The sequence below is a fragment of the Chiloscyllium plagiosum genome, chromosome 30 (assembly GCF_004010195.1).
Source record: "Chiloscyllium plagiosum isolate BGI_BamShark_2017 chromosome 30, ASM401019v2, whole genome shotgun sequence".
NCBI lineage: Eukaryota > Metazoa > Chordata > Chondrichthyes > Orectolobiformes > Hemiscylliidae > Chiloscyllium > Chiloscyllium plagiosum.
Genome location: NC_057739.1, coordinates 34,825,821 through 34,851,899, shown reverse-complemented (window position 1 = coordinate 34,851,899; position 26,079 = coordinate 34,825,821). Strand labels below are relative to the sequence as shown.

The following is a 26,079-nucleotide window of genomic DNA, read 5'->3' as shown; positions in this document are numbered from 1 at the left end:
GAACACAAATCACTAGAAACACTAGGTTTTAATGATTTGTATTAATGCCCTTCACTACTTCCGATCTCAAACTCTCAATATTTGCTCTTTTTGATTGGTACTTGTTAAGTCACTCGATTCAAGTAGGTTCCCCACAACTGTTGTTAAACTGACAGGTGTATGTCATTTGACCTCTTCTCTCCACCCCACCGACTTCAGTTCCTTCTAAATAATGGAGTGGTATCATGTTTAATCCATAGGAAGAACTTCCAGAACTTCATGCAAAAGGTGAAATAAGATTGGAACTCTCTTTTGCAAATGACAAGTGATGCTAGATCAACTGTTAATTTTAAAATTGATAGACATAAGTTTATTCACAAAGTATTAGGAACATGGACAACAACAGGTGTATAAATAAAAACCAATTTATACGTGTGTATAAATTTCAACAATCTCATTAAATAGCTGCAGAACAGGCTGAAAGAGCACAATAGCTTTTCTGTTCCTATATTGCCCAGGTAAATGCATTAGCTCTCTCATGTCAGCATCTTTGTCTGTATAAATAGGTTGTAGGTTCATATCCCACTCTTTGAATGCATAATATATAATGAAAGAGTAGCAAAGCTGTACAACACTCTGGGTGTTGCGTCTCAACTGTGCTGAACTAATGTGCTGGTGGCTTTTAATACGTGAAAATGTAGGAAATTCCATCCTAGCGCTCAAACACGAACAGGTTAACTGGTCATTCATCAAAGCTATTATACGTGGGACTGAGGACTGTATATGTAAGACAACTGCTCTATTTAGTCACTACATTCCAGTGTCATTCATTTTACAAAGCTCTTTTATACATTTGTAATGATTGCTAATTTTTTTGTTTTCAGATTTATACAAATCCTTGAGATTTCCCAAGTGAAATAAGAACCAGGACACAGTAGACCTTAATTGTATAATTATTATCATAATTATACAGAAATTAAGCTAAGTAGTTGAATAGAAACATACAAGTTTTATCTTAACATTCCAAGCAAATCTTCTTTCTTCCCACATAGCTTTAAAAGGAATCAGGGTGAACAACCTGAACACTATTATAAAATATATTGTAAACACTCAACAGGTCTGGCAGCATCTGTACCAGGAAACAAAGATAACATGAAAGATCTTTTGTCAGATCTAAACATTAACGTATTCTCTCTCCACAGATGCTGTCTGACCAACCAAGTATCTCCAGCTTTTGTTTTTATTTATATTTTGCTTTTCTATTATAAAAGACTTGAGCTAAGTTAAATTAAATTTTAAAAGTATTTACATAAACCAAACATTAACATTATAGGTAATAGAGACAAAGTGTGTTTGTATCACATTTCTCAGTATCATTTACGTTGTTCATGAACAGAGATTGATGATTTTTATTTTCATACAATTTCTGCAAATGTTCTGAAGTTTAACCTTCTCAACAATGAGCATTTGATACAAATTAGGGATAGGCTACAAATGCTGCCCATACCAGAAATGCCAACAATCGAAATTTTAAAAATCTACCGGTCATAGATGGTTGAATAATAAAAACATTAAAGTCTCAAGACACAACTAATGTGAGTGTCAACATTTTTGCATTGTCAGTGTGTCATTCAAAGCAGTCGCTTCAGCATCCAAGACAATCATGTTATGTGGGGTCGATTTTCAACTGGTTTCTCTGACTGACTCTGAAATGAGGTTCCAATCATTTCTTCCAATTCATCTATTTTCTCAATTTCATCTTTCTCATCATCGTCGTCATCATCATCATCAAAAATATCACTTAATTTGAACTCATGCTGTAGTGACTGATAAGAATCACTAGAAACATTAAAATTGCATTGGTCTTCCTTTTTCTTTATTATTTCTTCCAATTTTGGAACTATTTGATCATGCAAAAAGTCCACAATTCCTATAAAATTTCAAAAAGTTAAAATCAACTTTTACTACTTGGCATTACTATAGCTTTCTAAAATTATAAATAAGCCTCAATTTAATATTCATGAACAAAATCTCAGTTGTAATCTTTCACGAAATAAATATTGGATTAACAATATTAAGGATTCAAATTCATGGCAAATCAATGATCTATTTTGTACACTAAATGAACATAATGATTCGAAATATCGAGACATTTAAAGGCACATTAGAACCTGGATGCGGATTCTGCTTGAGACCATATGGTCGAGTAAGTTTCTAACTACTTTGCATTTCCACGCATAATTTATTTGTTGATACAGTATCAGTGAACATGTCCATGAATAAAAGGTGAAGTGAAAGTGACAGCCGTTGATATCAAGGTAATGTTTGACTGATTGCAGCATCAATGACACCTATAAAAACTAAAATCAAGGGAATTAGGACAAACTCCGCTGGTTACAGCGATATCTGGCACAAAGAAAGATGGTGGTTGTGGGACTGGAGGTCAATCACCTCAGTTCCAGGGTTTATCTGCAGGGAATCATTGGAGTAATGTCCATGGCCCAACCGTCTTCAGCTGCTTAAGCTTCCCTTCAACAAAAAGTGGAAATGTTCGCCAAAGATTGCACAATGTTCAGCACCATTCACAGACTGCTTCAGTATCTGAGGAATCATGTTGAAATGCAACAAGACCTGAACAATATCCAGACTTCGGCTGACAAGTGGCAATAACACCTGCACCACATAAATGCCAGGCAATAACCATTTCCAATAAACAGACAATCTAACCACTGCCCCTTGGCATTCAATGGCATTACCATCACTGAAGCCCCCACGATCAACATTCTGGACAAAGTTAAAAATTACATGACACCAGGTTACAGTCCGTTCAGGTTTATTTGGAAGTACAAGCTTTCAGAGCGCTGCTCCTTTGTCAGGTAGCTAGTAGGGCAGGATCATAGGACACAGAGTTTATAGTAAAAGATCAAAACATCATACAACTAATGCAATGTATTGAACAAACCTAGATTGCTGTTAAGATTAGATTAGATTAGATTAGATTAGATTAGATTAGATTACAGTGTGGAAACAGGCCCTTCGGCCCAACAAGTCCACACCGACCCGCCGAAGCGAAACCCACCCATACCCCTACATTTACCCCTTACCTAACACTACGGGCAATTTAGTATGGCCAATTCACCTAACCTGCACATCTTTGGACTGTGGGAGGAAACCGGAGCACCCGGAGGAAACCCACGCAGACACGGGGAGAACGTGCAAACTCCACACAGTCAGTCGCCTGAGTCGGGAATTGAACCCGGGTCTCTGGCGCTGCGAGGCAGCAGTGCTAACCACTGTGCCACCGTGCCGCCCACAAGCCTGTAATCCATTAAGTCTTTAATGGATTACAGGCTTCGGTTCATCAATATGTAAACCCTAGAACTTCTTTCAAGTCACATTCCCGCGATAACTTAAGGTTTTATACAAGAAAGATGACATCTCAGCTCATACAATGCATTAAAGGTGTGAGGTTAGACTCTGTCTGTATTCCAACCTTGAGTCAGACCGGTTCTATTTCCAAAGTAGGAATTTATAAATACAAATTTGCAAATGTAAAGTCACCCCATAGTCTTGTGTGTATGTTCATGCGTGTGAGGGAGTGAGAGCGCGCGCGCGTGTGTGTGTGTGTACGGTGGACAGAGGGAGCAGTCGTGTGCATCTGTGTGAGCGCGCGAGTGTGACAGAGTATATGCCTGAGAGGGGGTGTGCGTCAGTGAGAGCGTGTGTGTGTGTGTCTGTGTGTTTAAGAGAGAGGATCTGTGTGAGTGTGATCGTGTGTAAAAGCGTGTGCAGTGTAGTGGGTCCTAATTGAGGCCATCCTCATGGGTGTCTTTACTCAGCGACTCTGTTGTTGCATATCCCAAAGTTCATCTTGGAGGATGGTCACCTGAAGATCAGATGCCAAATGTCTTTGACTGCTGAAGTGTTCCCCAACTGGGAGGGAATACTTTTTTTTGTGCGGGGTCTATTCATCCACTGTCATAGTGTCTGCTTGGTCTTGCCAACGTACCATGCCTTGGGGCATCCTTGCCTGCAGCGTATGAGGTAGACAACATTGGCAGAGTCACATGGGTACCTGCCACGCACATGGTGGGTGGTGTCCCCACGTATCATGGTAGTTTTAATTTCGACATTCTGACGAAATGCAGTGGTTGGCATGACAGGATGGTATGGTATTATGGTTGATGTTGTCCTGAAGGCTGGGCAGTTTGCTGCAAACAATGGTCTGTTCAAGGTTTGGCGTTGGTTTAAATGCAAGAAGTGGAGGCGTAGGGGAGATCTTGACGAGGTGCTCATCCTCATCAATCATGTGTTTCAGGCTGCAAAGAGGTAGTTTCTCTGTTCTCAGGAAGCATTGGACAACAAAGGTACCCTATCAGTCATATCCCATGTCTGTTTCCTGAGGAGTTCATTGTGGTTTCTCGATTAATGAGTTGACCATCGTATTCTGTTCTTCCGAGGGCATCCTTCAGCACCTTCAGGCGCCCTTTGCATTCTTCCTTATCTGAACAGATCCTGTGTATGCACAGGGCTTGTCCGTAGGGGATGTCTGTTTTAATATGTTTAGAGTATAACCTTGTGAAGTGCAGCATTCTGAGGTTATCCTTGGGCTTGCAATACAGTGAGGTACTTAGGTACCTATCCTTCATGGAGATGTATGTATCTAAGAATGAAACTGATTCTGAAGAGCAGTGCATGGTAAGTCTGATAGTGGGATGAAACTTGTTGATATCATTGTGTACTTGTTTCAGTGACTCCTCGCCATGGATCCAGAGGAAGAAAATGTCGTAAATATATCTGGTGTATAGTGTTGGCTGGAGGTCCTGTGCAGCTAAGTATTCTTGTTTGGACTTGTGCATGAAAAATTTGGCATATTTGGGCACACAATCTGTAGGCAGTCAGTCCATGTGATATTTTATAATTTCCTACTTTGGAAACAGAACTGGTCTAACTCAAGGTTGGGATGCAGACAGACTAACCGTACACCTTTAATGTGTTGCCTGAGCTGAGATGTCACTTTTTTAAAACATAAAACCTTAAGTTATATCAGGAACGCGAGTTGAAAGAAGTTCTGGGATTTACATATTCATAAATCAAAACCTGCAACCCATTCGAAGTGATTAAAGACTTAACAGCAATCTTGGTTTGTTCAAAACATAGCATCAGTTGTATGACACTTTGATCTTTTACTATAAATTCTGCTTCCTATGATCGTGCTCCACTAGCTACGTGATGAAGGAGCAGCGCTCCAAAAGCTTGTACTTCCAAACAAACCTGTTGGACTATAACCTAGTGTCGTGTGATTTTTAACTTTGTTCACCCCATTCTAACACTGCCAGCCCCACATCATAATATTCTGGGAGTTATTTTTGAACAGAAACTAAACCGGACACACCATATCAATACTATGGCCGCAACAGCAGGTCAGAGTTAGGAATACTGCAGAAAGTAATTTACTCCTGACTCCCTAACACCGCTCCACCCTCCTCTCTGACCTATCACCTTCATCCCCACATTGTACTCTCGGTTACCTTCTCCCCACCCCCACCCCTCTTCCATTTATCTCTCCACCCCGGAGGATACCTGCCTTCATTCCTGTTGAACGGGCTTTTGCCCGAAACGTCGATTTTCATGTTCCTCGGATGCTGCCTCACCTGCTGTGCTTTTAAAGCACTATTCTAATCTAGCCCCTTTTGCCTCCCCAACACCTGTTCATCATCTACAAGGCACAAGTCAGGTGTGTGATGGAATACTCTCCACTTGACTGGATGGGTGCAGCTCCAACAACACTGATTCAGGATAAAGCAGCCCATTTGATTAGCAGTGCACCCATTCCCTTTATGACTGATGCTCAGTATCAGCAGTATATACTATCTACAGGATGCACTACAAAGATTTGCCAAAGTTCTTTCGGCAGCACCTACCAAGGCCACAACCACTTCTATCTGGAAGGACGGGTTGGTAGATACATGGGAACATCACCATCTTTACCACCTCCAAACCCTTCCACTCATTATCCTGACTTGGAAAAGTATTGCTGCCCCTTCATTATCACTGGGTCAAAATTCTAGAATGCCCTCCCTAATGGCATTATAGGTCTATATGCAATGGTTCAAAAATGTGGCTCATCACCATCTTCTCAAGGGCGACTAGAGTTGTGCAATAACTGCTGGCACAGCCAGCAACATCCATGTTCCATGAGAATTAAAAAAAAGCCAAAGCTTACAGGAGAGCAATAAGAGTAAGGATAATGACTCCCACATTTACCAGTTATATATATTAAAAATTTTGAATCCAACAATATAAAGAGCAGTTTCAAACTATAAGTCTTAGATTTCAGTGTAGTTTCAGAGAAGCCAGACGTGTTTTATTTAATAACTGCTGGCACAGCCAACAACATCCATGTTCCAGGAGAATTAAAAAAAAGCCAAAGCTTACAGGAGAGCAATAAGAGTAAGGATAATGACTCCCACGTTTACCAGTTATATATATTAAAAATTTTGAATCCAACAATATAAAGAGCAGTTTCAAACTATAAGTCTTAGATTTCAGTGTAGTTTCAGAGAAGCCAGACGTGTTTTATTTACTGAACAGAATAAAATGCAGGGTTCCAAAATTCAGAAACTAACATAAAACTTTCCGGGGTTGCTTCTGTTGATTTGCTGTACAATCATGCATCTTAGTGCACAAAGATTCTAAGCATTGAAGCCTTTGCTAAAGGAGTCAGTTTTCCTCCCCAGTACACATACATATACTATGATCAAAATTTTGTCATCAATGGCAATTTGATGACGCTTGCTGTTCACACTTAAATTTGTGATCCGTTCTTATTTATAGGCAACTTGCAGTAATTACAGCATTTTTGTGCAGAGATTCACAAGAACCTTGTAACTGAGAGATCGGGAAAGCAATAGTATCTCTTCAGATTGTAAAATTTTATTGAGACATTCAAAATCTAAACCAAGAAGTTCAAATTGGGATACTTAATTTAATAGAAAATCAATTTAGAAAGAAGAATGAAAGAAAGATGGTGTTTTTTTTAACATGTCCCAATAATTAAAATCTAAAGGAATGAGACATTTTGTACAAGTAATTCTCCAGTTTGGTCGGCAATTAAGTCTTGTACGGCATTGTACATTGTACGGCAACATTGTTTGGTCGCAATTAAGTCTTATCATATTGTCAATGAATTGAATGAACAAAGCCCAAGTTCTCCTGCTGTTTAGTGGCTACCAAGCGGTTAAGTACCAAAACGTCTCATGTTTTGGTGCATTAGTCAGGGGTAAATGTAGCGAAATGAGTCTGGGTAGGTTACTCTTTGGAGGGTCAATGTGGACTTGTTGTGCTGAAGGGCCTGTTTCCACACCGTAGGGAATCTAATTTAATAAGAGTGAAACACTAGCATAGTGAAGTTTTCGGCAAAGTAGTAAAACCTGGCTAACAATTTCCTGATTTATTAAGTACTGTTAGTGGAATTTGCTGTTTCATTTACTTATTAACACGATAAGCAGAGGCAGCTTCACCTACCATTAATACTGTAAAAGCCACTGCAAGTTTATGTTAATTTTCCTAAAAGGCATCTGCTTGGATTCTAACTCAGAACAAGGTTTGGTTGACTGTCAATAAAGATCCATTAGTATTTAATATAAAAACTAATTACAGAGCTTATGCCAGTTGGCTTTCTAGGATGAGTGTCAACATCACAAATGTCAGGTCATGCATTGAGATAGTGGCACAATAGCTTTGTCTGAAAGTCAAATGGTGTCAACAACTATGGAGTCAAAGACTAAAGTACTGTTTTGCCTTCTGATGGTATTAGAATTGCCATCTCAAATGCTGCAATTTGAGTGAGTTTATTTCATGGTACATTATTCTTGTATACAGTACTTTATACAGAGCAAATAAATACCAAAATGGCACATTATCTTGCACTATGAATTTAGAGGCTTAATTAAACTTTTTAGTTATCTTGATTAAAATATCACACCAGATACAAAAATGTAAAGGCTACAAGGAAGCACTACAACTTAAAAACAAATACCAGTGTAAAAATAGGATTACAGAATATTAGAGACTACTACAGGATATTGTTCACAAACGTTCAGCATGAAAAGCCACACAGGTAATAGCTGTTACAGTTTTTCTCCTGCTCAAATGTAATGAAGTTCCTGAGGATACTATGTCTATGGTACCCACTTCATAATGATACATGATCATTTTAATTACAGACTTAAATGAACTAGTCAGTATAACTCTTGGTAAAGTTTCAGAACCAACTGGAAAAAAAAATTAAGATTGAAAATTCTGTTTTCCAACAGGATCTCCAATTCCACATTATGAAATTATGGAGACATTTTTCTGATAAATTAAAGCCAATGGATCAAAAGTAAATTTGTATCTTAAACCGTAAAGCAAATTCTTAAAGTCAAAAGGTTATGCTTTCAGTGCATTGGAGATACAATATGTGATCTAATAAGTGAATCAACACCAGCAATAATAGAAATACAGCAACAGCCATTTCCAATTCTAGAAGCAATTATGCCAAGGTCAATTGTGCCATCCACCTGGCTGCCTTATTTCAGAGAGCAAATAACAAGAATGACTGGAAAATAAAGTTGATGCTTTCAACTGCTCTTTTCATTAACAAGGTGAACATTTTCTGTTGTCATCAATATAAAACAATCATCAGTAAACTATTCAGTCACTGAATTTAGATACTAACCTCCAAAGGATTTTTTGGGCCAATCAGGTACATAACGAACTTTCAATTTATAAAACATCTTTTGAACGAATAAAGGAGGAACGTCTCTAGAAAAAAATAAGCAACATAATTGTACAATTAAATCTTAATTATGGTAATCATCCTGTAAAAAGCAAATAAAATCACATTAACCTTGTTGAAAAATTGTATTTTATTTCAAATTCCATTGTGAAATTCAAGCTAGAAAATTGAGAATAGAAATAACTGCAACAGACAGTAAATTCATACTTTCAATGCTACACAAAATTCTTCAGTCAGTAATGAAATGCTGTATTACATATCTGACCCATAGATTAAGTTTACCGGTATCAATCAAACAATAGGATGACAATTGAATGAGAATTAAGCATTACAATAATTAGCTCATCACTGAGGGCTACAACAGTTGCATTCCACCACGTAAATAGGCATCCAGAAATAATAACAGAGTAATCCAACGTTACAAATAACAATACCAGCATCAAAATCTTAAAGTGGTATCAACAAGAGTCTCAAGTGAGATGATATAAAACTAATATCATAAACTGTAGATTAAAATGAAACGCATACACCTATCCCCCAATCTCCCGGCCAAAGATTATTTTCGAATGGCATCACCAGACCAAATATCATCCCACATACACTCTGCAATTATTGCCGTTAGCTTGTAGGCTGCAAAGCCAATTGTGTCCACTAGACCTATTGTCTTTATGTTACTGCACTATAAATATGAAAATTATAGTGTTATTTACCCAACAGCACTACAAAGATCCTCCCAGTCGACATCACCAACATCATCAATGTTCAACAGGTACAACCTGTTATGAAAATAAAGCAGGTAAGGTTCTTGCTACAGTTTCCATTAACAAACCTTTTGACAAATCTCTAAAGGAAAGTTGGACTGGATCCAATTTCATCAATGATTATGAATTTACATTGTTAAAAACCCAATTACACCTCATTCAACAGGTGAAAAACTTTTCTAAGGTTTTTATTGTTTGGCTAATAACGTAAAGAGGAAGCTCTTGCCAGTTTAGTCATTTTTCTTTTTTGCTATCCGTATGGTGAATTCAACAATACACCTGTACATCGACACCAACTTTGCAATTTCCACATTTAACTGGGAATATGTACACTTTAAAAATTACTAAACAAAATCGCTAGAATTCAAAATTAAGATATAAACCCAATGAACACTTAGCAGGTATGGCAGCATCTGTGACAAGAAAACAAAACTGATTTCAATTTTCAAGTCTAATCAGAATTGGAAAATGTTGAAACGTAACAGGTTTTAAATACATTTTCATTTATCAAACTTCCGCTCTCACCTCCTTCCATATCTCTAAGAACCATAAAAGAGTTCCGCAAGTTCTCAGCCATGGTTTCGCTCAAAGCCTGAGTCAGACAGTCACATGTTCAAGTCCCATGCCAAGACTTCAGCAAAATAATCAAGGTAAACACTTCAGTCAGTACTGAGGAAATGCAGCTAGGTGAAGTATTAAACCAAAATATATCCTCTTACTTGGGTACACTGGGGGCATGTTAACTCTACATCTCTCATCACAGATCCTGTGTGACCTGCGAAGTAACTTTAGTTTTAAGTCCAGCAACTGCTGACAATTTCAGAGGAGTAACAAGAGCAAAAAAAACAGAGTTTAGACAACATTAATGCTGCAAAATTATAATATGAGAACACCTTAATTTATACTACTAGATGGCCTGCACTGTATACAACCAGCCCCATGCTGCTGTTTTTAGTAAAGAGCTTTTAGTAAAGAGTTTTTATTAATTACCCTGCAATTTATTTTTAACCAGCTGTTTAACTCAGCAATTAAATGTCCCATCTTATCATATGGCTGCTTTCATCAGACGCTTCTAAGTCAACAGTTACTTTATATTATTTTGTTGCCTCATATTAGTCCCTGCATACATTTTACCTTTTGATGAGATTAATTCTTGACTGGTGATGGTGAAATCGAATAGGTCTCACTCCTCCAGACATTTTTGTAGTCAGAATGTTCATCCTTTCAGAGAATAAAAATAAAATTAAAAATTTTGCATTCATGTTGATATTTTAAAAGGCACAGTGGTCAGCAGTGCCAGGGACCGGGTTCGATTCCATCTGTGGGTGAGTGTGGAGTTAGTGTGTTCTCCACGTGTCTGCATGAGTTTCTGCAATGTAACCATATTGCATCAAGGAATTTAATTCCAGCTATAAATAGCTGTTTTTAGTTGCGTACCTTGGTGAACCAGCGTATCAAATTAAAATGCACCAATCTGTTACAGAATTGTGTGCAGAATCTAGGCACCCTCTCATATTCTAGATTCTCTCTGAAATGCTGACATAGCTTTCTTCCTTTCTTTCAATCTCAGTACTTCATTATGAGTGTTGGATTACCGTATCTGTACTAGTCTTAACTCCACATATTTGTTTAGTGGTTCAGTCTTTAAACAGTTTAGAAATGATTTCCAAAACATTTGGAATAGAGGTGAGAAAAAATCTTGTTCAGTAATTTCTATAACAGTGACCCAAAGATTTCAGGTATTTGACAGTTTTAAGGTCTACACAATGCAGGATTGCATTGAAATTGTTTAACATTGGTAATTATTCTGAACAGTAAATCATCTTGTTACTGTTCAATGTCAATCACAGAGTAGAGAAAACAACTGCAGATGCTGGAATCCAAAGGAGACAGGCAGAAGTCTGGAAGAACACAGCAAGCCAGACACTATCAGGAGGTGCAGAAGTCAACGTTTTGGGTGTAACCCTTCTCCAAGACTGGGAGTGGGAGTGGGGAGAGCTGCAGATAAAGGGGGAGGCGGGGCAGGGTGGTGAAGTGGGGATAGGTGAAGTTAGGCAGAAGATGCAATCTGGTTAGTCAATGGGAGAAATGAATCCGGTTGGTGGAAGGGAGGAGGAAAGAATGAAGAGAGTCGGAAGGTGGGGAAGGAGGTTATTTGAAATTGGAGAACACAATGTGGAGTCCTCCAGGCTGAAGGGTGCCCAGTCAAAAGATAAGGCACCCTCTGCTGTTCCTCCAAAAGGCGCTGTGGTCTGTTTTGGCAATGGAGAAGGCCAAGGATGGTCATGTCAGAAAGGGAGTGGTTGGGGGAATTGAAATGAACGGTGACTGGGAGGTCTGGTCGGTCCTGCCAATCACTGAGAGTAAGCATGCAAGTGCAGCAGGCAGCAAAGGGGGCAAATGGTACGTTGGCCTTCATAGGGAGAGGATTCGAGCACAGGAGCAGGGATGTCTTGCAGCAATTGTACAGGGCCTTGAGGAGGCCAACCTAGAGTATCACGTGCAGTTTTGGATTCCTTATTTGAGGAAGGATATTTTACCTACAGAAGGACAGTAACAAAGTTTTACCAGACAGATTTCTGGAATGGTAGAACTGACGTATGGAGAGAGACTAGATTATTTTGGACTATATTTACTAGGAGTTTAGAAGAACGGGGGAAACTGTCATAAAACCAATAAAATTTTAACAGGACAAGACAGAGTAAACGCCAGAAGTATCACACTGATGACCCAGGAGACCAGAACCAGCAGTTAGTCTAAATATACAGGGTAGGCCACTTAGGATTTAGATGAGAAGAAATTTCATCATCAAGAGTGGTGAGCTTGTTCAATTGACTGTCACAAAAAGCAGTTGAGGCCAAGTTATCGCATGTTTTGAAGAATGAGTTAGATACAGATTTTAGAGCCAAAAGGGAGAAAGAGGCAACAGGATATTGAGTTGGTTGATCAGCCTTGGTCATACTGAATGGCAAAACGAACTCAAAGGTCTGAATGGCCTACTCCTGCTCTTTAATATGTTTCAAAATTACCAAAGTTCAACCAGTAAAAATTGGTCAGCGTAGCTAACCATGTGCGATTATGTGAAAATATGGTAATGAAACAAGTTTTAAGTATGTCAACTCTGTTGTGACCAAAACACAATATAATTAACTAAAACAGCAAATTAAGGCAAACCTGATAACAATTATGGCCATAGACCAAAATCTACAGAAATACAGACAATTTTCAAATTCACCTCGTATTTTATGCTCATTGCTTAATTGGAAAGAAACTTCTTGTAACTTCAAACCTTCACTAACAATCAGAAATATTAGCTCACCATTTCTGCCTACACTGCGTCCAGTTTCTGTGCTCCATTTTGTCTGCAACTGCAAACCAAGGAATTTCCCTGTATAGCTTTTCACGCAGAATTGAAATAAATGCATTGGAATTTGGAACTGTACTCATTGGACTATAGGGTGCCTCTTGTATCTTTTTTCTCATTAGCTGCTCCATTATGTTCATTAACGCCCTCTCCTCCTCCTTGCTCCAAGGTCCAATTTTCAAAGCTGTTTAAAAAAGAAAACCTATTTAAGAAATTTACATTTTTGACCAAAACAGGTTGATCCAATAAGAAACTAAATGATTAGAGTTTCAATTTATAAAATACAATGTTGCTCAGTAGTTACTTTGCTGAATTTGTTGATATAACTAATACATTTACATAAAAGTTAAATAAGCAATTTGGTTTTTAAAAAATATTTTTAAACAAAGAAATCTTGTATTTATGTAGTACCTTTAACACAGTAAGACTTTGTAAGGCACTTTAAAGGTGAGGTGAGAATAAGTGCCCTTTACAGCAAGGCAGCATTTGACCAACTGTGATATCAAGGAGCCCTATTGGAACTGGATTCAATGAGAATTGGAGCAAATTTCTCCACTGGTTGGGGTCATGCCTAGCACAAAAGTTGATAGTTGTGGTTGTTGGAGGTCAATCATCTCAGCCCCAGGACATCTCTGCCGAAGTTCCTCTTTTTCATCAATTTCATTAAATCCTCCATCGTAAAGTCAGAAGTGGGGATGCTCACTAATGATTGCACAATGTTTAGCACCATTTGCGACTCTTCAGATACTGAAGCAATTTACATCTGCATAAAGCAAGACCTGCACAGCATCAATGCTTAGACCGTTAATTGGCAAATAATACTTGTCCCACACAAATACCAGGCAATGACCATCTCCAACAAGAGTGAATCTAACCATCGCTATGAGCATTCAATGGCAATACCATCACTGAATTTCCCGCTATCACAATCTTGGGTGCTACCATTAACTAGAAATTTAAATGAACCAGCCATATACATACCATGGCTACAAGATCAGGTCAGCAACTAAATTATTCTTTGGCAAGCAATTCACCTCCAGATGCAAATCTGGAGTATAATGGAATAGTCTCCAATTGTCTGGATGGATATAAACTCCAACAACAGTGAAGAAACTTGACACAATGCAGAACATAGCACACTGCTTGATTGGCACCCCACCTTCTATGAACATTAATTCCCTTCACACTTAATGCAGAGCGGCAGCAATACAGTCACTCACCAAGACTTCTTTGATAGTACCTTCAATTATGCAATCTCTGCCATCTAGAAGGGTCACATATGCATGGGAACACCACCAGCTACAAGTTCCTTGCCATGCTGAATATCATCCTGACTTGGAACTCTATCAATTCCTTTCCAACAACTGGTTAAAATTCTGCCTTCCTAAACATGGATGTTCCTATACCTCAAGGACTGTATCAGTTGTACAGGTCAGTTCACAACCACCTTCTCAAGGGCTATTAGCAACAGAAAATAAATGCTGGTCCAACCAGGAATGTTTAACATCACAAAAAGGAAGAAAAATTAAAACAAAAGTTCATATTGAGCCACATTAGGACCTATTAGGTAAATCAAAATCTTGGATCAATGAGTTTTTAAGTAGTATTTTATAAAGAGGTACACAGACAAATCAGTTTCGGGTGGAAATTCGAGAGTCTCAGGCCTTTGCAGCTGTAGACGTGAATGGGATTAAAATTCAGATGCTTAAGAGGCAGCACAGATATCTCAAGTGGATTGTAGGGCTGGAACAGATTATACAGACAGGCGAGGGGAGACATTTGAATGACTTTTACACCAGGATGAAAATTTTAAAAATTTGAGGTGATGCTTTAAGGTCAACACAATGTAGTTTGGCAGAAACTGGGGACAGAGAGATCTTTTCAGGATGGCAGCCGGTGACTAGTGGAGTTCCGCAGGGGTCAGTGCTGGGTTCCACAACTATGCATGTTATACATTAATGATCTGGAAGAAGGGACTAAGCGCATTGTTGCTAAATTTGCAAATGACACAAAGATAGGTGGACAGGCAGGTAGCATTGAGGAAGCAGAGAGGCTGCATAAGAACATGGACAGATTAGGACATGGGCGAAGAAGCAGATGAAATACAATCTGGGAAAGTGTGAGGTTATGCCCAGATTAGTTAAAGCATAGTCTGTTTACTAACTGGGGAAAGGCTTTGGAAATCAGAAGCACAAAGGGCTTTGACGGTCTGGTTGAGGGATAAATATTGGTCAGGACACTACATGAAACCACTCTTGTGGTGAGGTATCAACAATGCAGACTGTGGTGGAGTTATGAATGGCAGACAGCAACTTCAGGATTTCTCCATTAATCTGTGTTTGCGCTAAAGTTCCAATTAGATTTGCAGGAGAATTGACAGTGAATTCTTGCCCTTCTATGAATAATGCCGTGGGTTCTTTTGTGTCCCCCTGTGCTTAGTTTAATGCTTTATGTTTAAAAAGAACCAGACAATAAAACATTATGACAGACATACAGTGAAATGTCAACTGAGATTATTTGTCTATATCCATGACCTTTTGATTCATAGATCAGAGTGGTACCATGAGAAAAGATTAATATGCATTTAATTATTTCAACCTACTAGTCTTTGAAACACTTACATTTGGAAAACATGATGGCCTAGAATTTGCTGAAGATTTTGAATACAAACTGTTAGTAAGTTGTTCACTGTCAATTCCCCTCCAAATCTAATTGGAACTTCAGGATTTAGTGCAAGCACAGATTAACGGAGAAATCCTGAAATTGTTATTAGTTGTTCATGACTCCATCACAGTCTGTGTTGTTGGTACCTCACCACATTAAGAGCCAGTGTCACTGAAATTAGTTGATAGAATACTTTAGCACAGAACAGGCCCTTCGGCCCACGATGTTGTGCCAAACATTTGTCCTAGCTTAAGTACCCATCCATGTACCTATCCAATTGCCGCTTAAAGGTCACCAAAGATTCTGACTCTACCACTCCCACAGGCAGCGCATTCCATGCCCCCACCACTCTCTGGGTAAAGAACCCACTCCTGACATCTCCCCTCTACCTTCCACCCTTCACCTTAAATTTATGTCCCCTTGTAACACTCTGTTGCACCCGAGTGTTGTCACTGCAACACTCTGCTGATGCGGTGACAAGGTTTCATTTTATCTTTTAACTTTTTAATTTTTTAGTGAAGAAGAGATTTTAACGGTGACCTCAGCAATAATGACTGCTGAACCATGGAGTTGACTGTGAAATATTTTTAATAAATGTAATTAACCTTAATAGTGATATATAACAGACTCTACAATATAAAATAATAATTTAAAAACAATTATTACATAGTTTCACAATATTTCAGCTTCCATCTTCACTCCAGGTGTAATTACCAATACTTATTTTGCTATTTTTTTCAATAAAGTGGTTTCACTTTAGTGTTCATCATTTCCCCGTTGGCTTTTTGAGGGAATTCTTTAATGTGAATGGCTGCCTTAAAAATCTTTGGTAACATCACTGCAGCTTCTTGCTGGGAATCATAGATACAGAAAATAGGAACAGGAATAAGCCACACAGCCTTTTGAGCATGCTGCACCATTCAATATGATTAAGGCTAATCATCCAACTCAATACCCTATTCTCTTTCCAGACCGTTTGATCCCTTTAGCCCTCAAAACAATATCTAACTCCTTGAAAATGTTCAACAATTTGCCCTCAACTGATATCTGTAACAGAAACGTCCACAGGCTCACCAGTTTCTGGGTGAAGAAATTTCCTCTCATCTCAGTCATAAATGGTCTACTCACCTATTTAGACTGTGACTCCTGGTTCTGGACTCCCCAACCATTGGGAACATATTACCTCCATTTACCCTGCCTAGCCCTGTAGAATTTTACAGTTTTCTATGAGATCCCTTCTCATTCTTCCAAACTCCAGTGAATATAGTCCTAACCAATCCAGTCTGCCTTCATATGTCAGTCCTGTTATCCCAGGAATCAGTCTGGTAAATTGTTGTACTCCCTCCAAAGCCAGAATATTCTTCCTCAGGTAAGGAGATTGAAACTCCAGATACAGTCTCACCAAGGCCCTGTACAGTTGTAGCAAACTATCCCTGCTCAAATATGCAAGCGTTTTTGTTATGAAGACCAACATGCCATTTGCCTTCTTCAGTACCTGCTGAACATACATACTTACTTTCACTGATGGGTGTACAAGGACAGCCAGATCTCATTACACCTTCCCCTTTCCCAATGCATCAGACAATAATATGCCTTCCTGTTTTGATACCAAAATGGATAATCTCATACTAATCTACATTATACTTCATCTACAATACATTTGCCCACTCAACTTCTTCAAATCACGCTGAAGCACCTTTGAATCCTCACTACAGTTTAATGCAGGGGAAGAGTTTCCTGCCATAGGGTTTGTTAGATCTCTGAGCAAGGCTATTTCAAGGAGGCAGTTTAAGTCATCTGGATTTTTTGTCATCTTTTAGATTAACCAGAATTACCCAACTACACTGAACAATAAAATATTTCTACATATATTGTATTCCTATTAATTACTAGGTTATTGTAGATATCCAACAGAGATAGTGACTACACTTCCACAGAACTTCACAATAGGAAGAAAATGCATGTTTTATTAATCCAACTTACAATTTTTCATTGTTTTTGCTCGGCATATAACAGATCCATCAGAACGTTCCATGAATTGTGCAATTTTCTTCCAGTGATTTCCATACTGCATTTGCAAACGTTGCAATTTGTTCAGTTCTTCTTTGGAGTACCTAATAACAACACATCTATAGTTAATCTCAGAACACTAAGTACAAAAATAAGAACAAATAAAATTAAGTAGTGCCAGGAACTATAGTGTCAGCTATGACTATAACTATAACCCAGCAAGATTGTAATCTGATGTTAAATGACTGGACACAAATTCATAAGTATAAATCCTGGCCGGAACCAGCATATATTTAGGGAATGCTGCAAAAAAGTGCTTTTCCTATGGGAAGGATTTAAAACAAAAAATACTCTCAGATCAAGGAACAGTCTGCACTAATAAACCAACGCAATTTTATCAGTTTCATCTACGTTTAAAAAGAAAGGCTTGAATTTTGACATCTACCAACAGAAGGGGCAATAAGATCTCATGAGTCAAAGAGATAAGTCAAAAGAAAAATCAAAGAGAAAAGTAGAGAAATGGTGAGGTTTAGGGATAAATTGCAGCATCTAGGGCCATGGCAGCAGAATGCCACCTATGGTGGAGGGATTGAAAGCAGGGATGTTCAAAAGACCAGAATTGGAGAAGTGTGGAGATCTAGGAAGGTTGTGGAGCAGTTCAGTGCAGATTGCTGGTCAGTGGTAATGTATCATTAATTATGCATTATATCTGCTAGAAAATGCAGAAGCATAACCTGGAGCATCCTTCAACTCATATTCCCTGTGAAAAAGCATCTGATCTTGACACAAAATTTTCCAGAAGGAACTTGCTTTTTTGTAGCACAATTTGAGGTTCGGCATTGGCTCAGCTGATGAATGCAATACATAATTGAGCTAAACAAACAAGGGTTTATTTCCAGTTTGTGCCACGTTGTTAGTCTCGAACTTGGAGGGCATTAGGTGCACCGTCAGTGGCATTACCACACTGAGCTAGTGGGAAACAGGATGGTAAAGGGTGAAGCTGATGGAATGGTACAGAATTTTCAACATTGAAATGGGTTATTAGGTTCAACCAGTTCATGCCTTTTTAAACTCTATGTGAGCCCCTTCTCTCACTATATCATCTAACTGTGTCAGCATATCCTTCCAATTTTCCTGCATTTTCTCCTATTCGATAATACTTGGTTACTTCTGGTGCAAAGTGAAGAAAGCATGACACTTCTCAACAAGAAAACACTCAACCTATAAGCTCACACAACAAGAATGATAACTAAAAGTAAGGGAAGAGAAAGGGAGAAAACTGACCAAAAAAAACCTCAGATTTTTAAATTTCAGAGGAAGCATCAACAATCTCTCAGAGAGCAGAACTTAATTGAATGGAAACACACCAGTAATGTGACACTTAATTAAGAGGGCATTACATTCGCATCAATGACCAGCCACACAAAAAGCAAAGCACCAAATGCTAAAAAGTTACTGCCACCCCAACAAAATAATTTCAAATACAACTGGGCCAGAGTTGAATTTTATAATTTTGATTTATTTAATTTATTATTACAGAAGCTGAACATTGGCAAAGAAAACCTAACATGCAAATAATTAAATTGCTACACAAAGTAAATAACTGATGTGAGTTATTCCAGGTTAGCCCACCTGCCTTTACATCGATGAGGGTGATACATTCTCTTAGCTCGCTGATAAACACACTTCCATGGTCTTGGAATATTTTCAGCTATAAAAAGGAAATTTTCAAATATATAAAATTAATTTTGAATGCAAGTAAGGGAAGTGAAATTGAGTAAGATATTACTGGCAGAGAAAGTGAGGGCTGCAGATGCAGGAGGTCAGAGCTGAAAATGTGTTGCTGGAAAAGCGCAGCATGTCAGGCAGCATCCAAGGAACAGGAGAATCAATGTTTCGGGCATAAGCCCTTCATTCCTGAAGAAGGGCTTATGCCCGAAACGTCGATTCTCCTGTTCCTTGGATGCTGCCTGACCTGCTGCGCTTTTCCAGCAACACATTTTCAGCTAAGATATTACTGGCAGCAACAAGAAGATTTGTAAATAACTATTGCTCAACAGGTATAAAAGGAGTGCAATCAGTATAAGTACCTGGACGAGATGGTTGTCAGATGCTGCAAACCTCAAAAATGAGACATATCCACTGCTAATATATACAATAATATAGGCATAAAAATGAAATTAGACCTATAGAAATACCTAGTTTGCAACAGAATAAATTATTCTGTTTCAGCCGTCTAATTCTTAACATCTCCTCAACGGATTCAGGAACATGTAACAGGTCCCATTCATTTCGAATTCCAGTTAGCTCCATTAATTCCTTCAGGTTTTTCTGCAATTGTTGATTCTCTTGCTCAGTAAACTTGCCTTGGCGGATGGAAATTCCTACACAGAGGACAAATTATACAATAATTCCAGTTTAAGAAAAGTCTTTTAAAAACAAGTACAAGTTATATTTAGCACTAAATTCACTTCTTAGCTTTGTACTGTTATGAAGATGTGAGTGTACTGTATCTTTAAGAGAGTCAAAAGCTTGCAGCACTACCTGATCGCACCAAGTGTTCTGAATAAGGAACAATATAACATATTCAGTGTAGCTGGTTTCCTGGAGGCAAAAACAAGTTTGAATTAAGCCAATCAGTTTAAATTATACCCAAACAAAAACCAAATTCCAATCAATTTTGAATTTAGTATATTGACAATATTAAAAGCCAATGACACAATCCAATGCTTTGGGTGTATAAGACCATGAAAAAAAAATGAACAGTTGGGAGAGAACTACCAAAAGACCAACAGATGTAGGCTGCTAGTCAGAACTCTCGAAGAGGTACCTGTCTAGGGAAGGAGTTTGCACAGAGAAAAAACATCAACACTGACCTGGAGAGCAAATCAACAGAGGAAGACATAACGAGAATATTCTACCATTGGCTGGTTTTCAAATTTGAATTTTTCAGTAAATCTTAATTGGGGGTTTTATTGGACTAGTATTACAGAAGGGAAATTAAAAGATAGGTTAGAGGAAGGAATTGTAAATAGTTGTCAGTTAATTATTCTCTGTTATACTTCGAGAAATAAAGTTGTTAATGTTTACTTTAAATTGTTCTTGGCCTCTTGAATTTTCACAGATTACTGCATGGGATAAGTCTCTTCTGTGTTGCTGGTTTAAATTAAGCAGGAGGGTTTACGCCGTGTCATAATAGTATAAATGGGAGAAGGTTCAGTAGGAAAGTAATGAAAACCTGCTATGACATAGCACCTTTCACGACCCCTAAGTATTTTACCACCAATTAAGTAATTTATTTTTGGAAGGTTGGTCACTATAATGCAGACAATAAACTGCCACAAAAAGCTAAGTGATAATAGAGGATGTTTTTAGTGAAGCTTTGCAAGGGATGAATATTGACTAGGACATCCGTATTTCTTATCATAGGATTTGTTATGTGAACCTAAGTGAGCAGAAAGGGTCTCAATTTAACATATGAAAGCAGGCACCTCTGACAATGCAACACTCCCTCAGTACTGGACTACAGTACAAGATTTTGCAGTCAAGTCTGTAAAGTTGAAGGATGCTACCAATAAGCCATGAGCATAAATATCTGACCACCTAATTTGAACTGTCACAGCAGAGTATTCTTGATTGACTTTAATAGATAAATAGAATATTGCCTCAGTGCAGGATGGTAGCACAGTGAAGAAATTAATGGAGTCTAATTTAAAGCAGGTTGGGAATAATCACAAGTCTGTTTATTTAAGCTGGTACATCTCACCATAGCGTTGAACATTCCAAGTTTATGATCTACTGTGGGCTAGGAAATCTAGACAGACACTTCATTACAGTGCATAAGGATGGAATACAGTATGGTCAAATGCATTTTATCCGCTTGTTTAGGAAGGAAGGATGTCTCAAAGTAATACATAATGTTCCTTCTAATTCAGAGGTAATAATTGATGGGCAATTATAGATTATTTACCAAATATCTTTAGTAATGTACAGAGAAATCCTACAAATGGTAAAAATTATTTCTGCAGTCACAATCCTCAAGGTGTAATTCTTTAAAATAATTCATCCCCTTCAAACTCCACTTTTCACAACTTTCTAAATGATGGCACTAGATAAGCTGGTGAGCAAAACATTAACAATTAAACAATACCAAGCGAACAATTGAGATATTTAAAAATGTCATTAAAAATATAAATATTGTTTGTTATCATTTAAAGCAGAATGGAATTTGACTCATCCATCCTCCTATTTGACAACATGTTTCTATATGGTGCGGTATAAACAGCTCACCCAGGATCTCCAAGGCAGCTGCTCTGTGCACACCAAACACACTGTTAACCTTGTTCCACCTTCACAAAAAGAGGTACAAACTTACGCACTCATACAGTGGTTTCTAAAAATATCCAGGGAATTACACATAGTCCACCCATCCTTACAATTAAATGGTGGAAAACTGCTGTTTAAGCGCAGCATTCCAATCAGGCAGGCCATAAACAGCCGAGAAGGGTGGAAGTCATATTGCAAGATTCATTAACATTGATTATTGCTTTATGAACACTAAGCTCCTGAACACAAGTATTATTGAGAACAAATAAATATCTTGAGTACAAACATTAATTGGCACATTCCATTGGTCTCCCAGCCTCTGCCATAAATGTTATACTGAATCTTCAATTCCTTCACAACAATGACAGCTTCCACTTTTTAAATCTGACAAAATTTCCATTTAAGGCACTCATTCCCTTTGGAGGACTCTCTTCCAAACTCCAACTCCCCCTGCCCCCCTCTCCTATCCATTTCACCACTGCTCCTCACATTCAAATCGCAGGATTCTTTATATTTTTCACAAACTGTTGGATTGTTCTCTTGGAATTTCCAAATTTTATCAGACCCCAAAACCTCCTTCTTTAATGTCACCTTATTCCAGAATCCCCTTCTCCAAATAATCCCATCCAACTGTCCCTAAAAAGTTAGAAACACAATTGAAGAACACTGCTTATACTTATCCTAGTGTGTTTCTGAGGAGAATAATTAATTTCCCTTGGAAAGATGCTTGCCATAACAACCATTCTTATAAAAAGTCTCCAGCAGGCAATGACAACACCAGAGGAAATCTGCCCTATGAAGATGTTGAATAACTTTGATTGCGAACTCTTTAAGCATTTGTTTAACATTTCAGAACATCAATACCTCCCCATATAATGTTAAATAATCTCGGTTTCCACAATATATTGAACCAGAACTTTATAACTGAAAGACTAAGATTATCCAACAAATTGTTCAGCAATAAATCTTGGTATTGCTAAGTGAATAAAGCAATAGTTCTGTGATTAGTCTTACCTTCAGCTTTAAACTTTTGAAACCTTGGAAGGTCATATTTATATATGCTATACAGCGTATCATTTGTCAGCTTTTCCACATTAGGGATATAGTCCTTAAGCAGCTCAGTCAATTTTGATTTGTCCATCTGACTACATTTAGCTTTATCTTGACAAACAGGCACTTCCTCCAACTTAAAGTTCTCAACAGTTGTGATGCTAGCATTATTATTAAGTTCTGTCATACGCTGCTGTGGCTGTTTATTTTTCTGTCTTCTTAAAGTTGCAGGAGACTGTGTAGTTCCATCCTGCGTCAATTTTTTGGGTCTGCCAGAATTCTTACATCCAAGTGGACGGCCTCTCTTTTGTATGTAGTTCTTGGAGGTTTTAACAGTTTCTTCACAAGTGGTGCTAGAATCATGCACTATTTGCTCAATCTGCTCTCCAGTGATTGCTGCAACGCCACTAATATTCACAGCCTTGGAAGGTACTTTTGCTTCTTTCTCTACATTTTCACTTCCATTGCAACTTAATTTAGGTTTCTGGAAAGATTTATTATTTATTCCCAGTAAGTCTGCACTATAATTTCCAAATGACAAAATGTTGCTTATTTTACATTGCTTGATAGGCTTTTGAGGAATTTCAGATCCACTGGGGGGGACATCTCTGTTTATGTTCTCAAACTGCATTTTCTTTTTTCTCCTTTTGCATTTTTTGGTTGATGTTTCTGTATCAACACCAACATATGCTGATATTGCACTTTCTAGATGAGCCTCTGCACAAGTCTCCAAATCGTCACTACCTTCTGCTGATTTACAATAGTTTTTCCTAACTCTTTCTTCTGTTCGATGGGAATGACACTTGCTTTTAGTCAGTAACTCAGGATTCCGTATTGTGTGCGGGGTCTCTTTTGTTGTAATCTCTTTAGCAGTTTTTACTGCCGTGACATGGGGGTCTCTTTCATTATCACCATTTTCCACTAATCCGGCATTTTGCAGTATTTGTTTAGTCTTTACCGCAGAGACTGAAACACCAGTCTCACCTGAGTAGGAATGATGTATTAGTTTATTCATTTGGTTTCCTTGATTACCCATCAACTCAGAATGTTGACCCTCTTTCTTCATCTCTGTAGAGCTCATGTGCGTTGTAGCCTCCGTTATCAGTGACCCACAAAGATGATTTTTTTTTCTTTTCTCACCATTACCTCCTAACTGAAGATTTTGCATATCTGAACTGTCGCATTCTTCACTGAATATTGAACTGTTTCTGTCTTTTTTCCTTTTCTTCAGTTTGTTTTTATTACTCTGTGGAAGCTGGAAAATTTGTAAGTCTTGATCATCAACCAAAACAGTCTCTGAAACATCACATGGTTCTAATGCTACGGCATATTTTTTCTTCTTCCCCTGTAGTTTATTTTCACCAAGATCAGATTTGCAGGGGTTTTGCATATCTGAGTCATCATCTTTATTTCCCAATTTAGAATTGCGCCTCTTATTTTTCTGATGCTTCCATTCCTTTTCGCAATTATCTACAAGCAGGAGATTGTTTATGTCTTGATCACTGTCCACTGTGTGTATCTCTGAACTATCACATCCCCCCAATGACGCAGAAGCATCTTTCTTTTTCTTCTGTTTCTTTCCGCTATTACCTATGGACATGAAATGGTTTAAGTTCTGTTCAGTGTCTGCTGGAACAGTCTCAAGATTATCATAGCCCAATAACAAAGCAGAACAATCTTTTTTCTTCTTATGTTTCTGTTCACTATTATCGACAAACAGGATATTGTTTAAGCCTTGTTCACTGTCCACTGCATGCATCTCTGAACTGTTACTGCCCCCTAATGATGCAGAATGGCCTCTCTTTTCCTTCCGTTTTTTTCCGCTATTACTTACAGATGTGAAATGGTTTAAGTCTTGTTCATTCTCTGCTGTAACAGTCTCTACATTATCATATCCTGATGATAAATCAGAAAAATGCTTTATCTGATGTTTCTTTGCACTTTTACCTACAAACAGAAGATTGTTTATGTCTCGATCACTGTCCACTGTATGTATCTCTGAACTGTCACAGCCCGTTAATGATGCAGAACAGTCTTTCTTTTTCTTCCTTTTTTTTCCGCTATTACCTACAGATGTGAAATGGTTTAAGTCTTGTTCAACGTCTGCTGGAACAGTCTCGAGATGATCATACCCCAATAACAAAGCAGAACAATCCTTTTTCTTCTTATGTTTCTTTTCACTGTTATCTACAAACAGGAGATTTTTTATGTCTTGTTCACTGTCCACTGTATGTATCTCTGAACTATCACAGCCCTCTAATGATGCAGAATGGTTTTTCTTTCTTTTCTGTTTCTTTTTGCTGTTACCTACACACAGAAAATCGCTTAAGTCGTGTTTTGTGTCTACTGTAACAGTCTCCAAATTATCATACTTCGACAACAAAGCAGAATATCCTTTCTTTTTCTTATGTTTCTTTTCACTATTACCTACATACAATTGAGTGTTTAAATTTTGTTCCGTGTCCATTGTAACAGTCTTGGAAGATTTTTTCAATCTTTTTCTTCTGCTTCTGTATACCTGACTCTGCTAAACTGGGATAAGCACCTCTTGGTCAGTTTCTATGGTAGCAGTCTCTGGAAGAGAGCTTTCAATGACGTCAGAGAATGTTTCTTTCTTTGTGTTGTCGCCCTGCTTCCGCCTTTTGTAGTAAATATCACATCATGCTGCTGCCTCTTTGATTGTTCTCTTCTTATTGCTAAAAACGGGGAAAAAAAAATTGTCTGAACCAAACAAGTATTTGCATGATACAAAAGTTCAATTACTTTTTTCCTCCCTTAGCAAATTATCGAGAGATTCTTTTACGCATTTGCAACAGGATCATTCAAAATATTTTGTCACACAGTTGCACACATTTCCAAGTCCAGCAGAGGAAAATGTCATGATGAAATAGATCTCTAATGTAGAATTATATTAAGATGGTGAATGAAACCAACAAACAGCAAAACCTACCAATTCCTTATTCCTTTTGTAAGTCCATCAATTCTACATACAAAAACTCTCAAAATTTCATTTGAATATTTTACACATCTGTATAATCAGCAGGACTAGGTTGGACAGTTATTTCCTGTTATAAGACCATAAGACAAAGGAGTGGAAGTAAGGCCATTCGGCCCATCGAGTCCACTCCGCCATTTAATCATGG

At 38.0% G+C, this 26,079-nt stretch overlaps 1 protein-coding gene and 1 non-coding gene across 5 annotated transcripts in view; both read right to left on the bottom strand.

Annotated features, from left to right (window-relative positions):
• Window positions 1–335: 335 nt before the first annotated feature.
• Window positions 336–26,079, bottom strand: part of LOC122564900 (transcription termination factor 1-like) — a 37,563-nt gene continuing 11,819 nt past the window's right edge. For 3 of the 4 annotated variants that reach the window (XM_043720334.1, XM_043720333.1, XM_043720335.1), the window contains exons 2-10: window positions 22,901–25,632; window positions 19,759–19,944; window positions 19,193–19,271; window positions 17,534–17,664; window positions 12,842–13,070; window positions 10,657–10,743; window positions 9,472–9,537; window positions 8,702–8,787; window positions 336–1,909 (exon numbers count right to left, since the gene is read on the bottom strand). In XM_043720334.1, the coding sequence (XP_043576269.1) occupies window positions 1,641–1,909; window positions 8,702–8,787; window positions 9,472–9,537; window positions 10,657–10,743; window positions 12,842–13,070; window positions 17,534–17,664; window positions 19,193–19,271; window positions 19,759–19,944; window positions 22,901–25,403 (3,636 nt within the window). In that variant the 5' untranslated portion in view covers window positions 25,404–25,632 and the 3' untranslated portion in view covers window positions 336–1,640. Of the gene's footprint in view, window positions 1,910–8,701; window positions 8,788–9,471; window positions 9,538–10,047; window positions 10,744–12,841; window positions 13,071–17,533; window positions 17,665–19,192; window positions 19,272–19,758; window positions 19,945–22,900; window positions 25,633–26,079 lie in introns of those variants that run through there. The other variant, XR_006316038.1, reaches the window with a different exon arrangement.
• Window positions 21,758–21,886, bottom strand: LOC122565037. Its single transcript, XR_006316070.1, has one exon. It is a non-coding gene; the product is annotated as a small nucleolar RNA SNORA11 (small nucleolar RNA).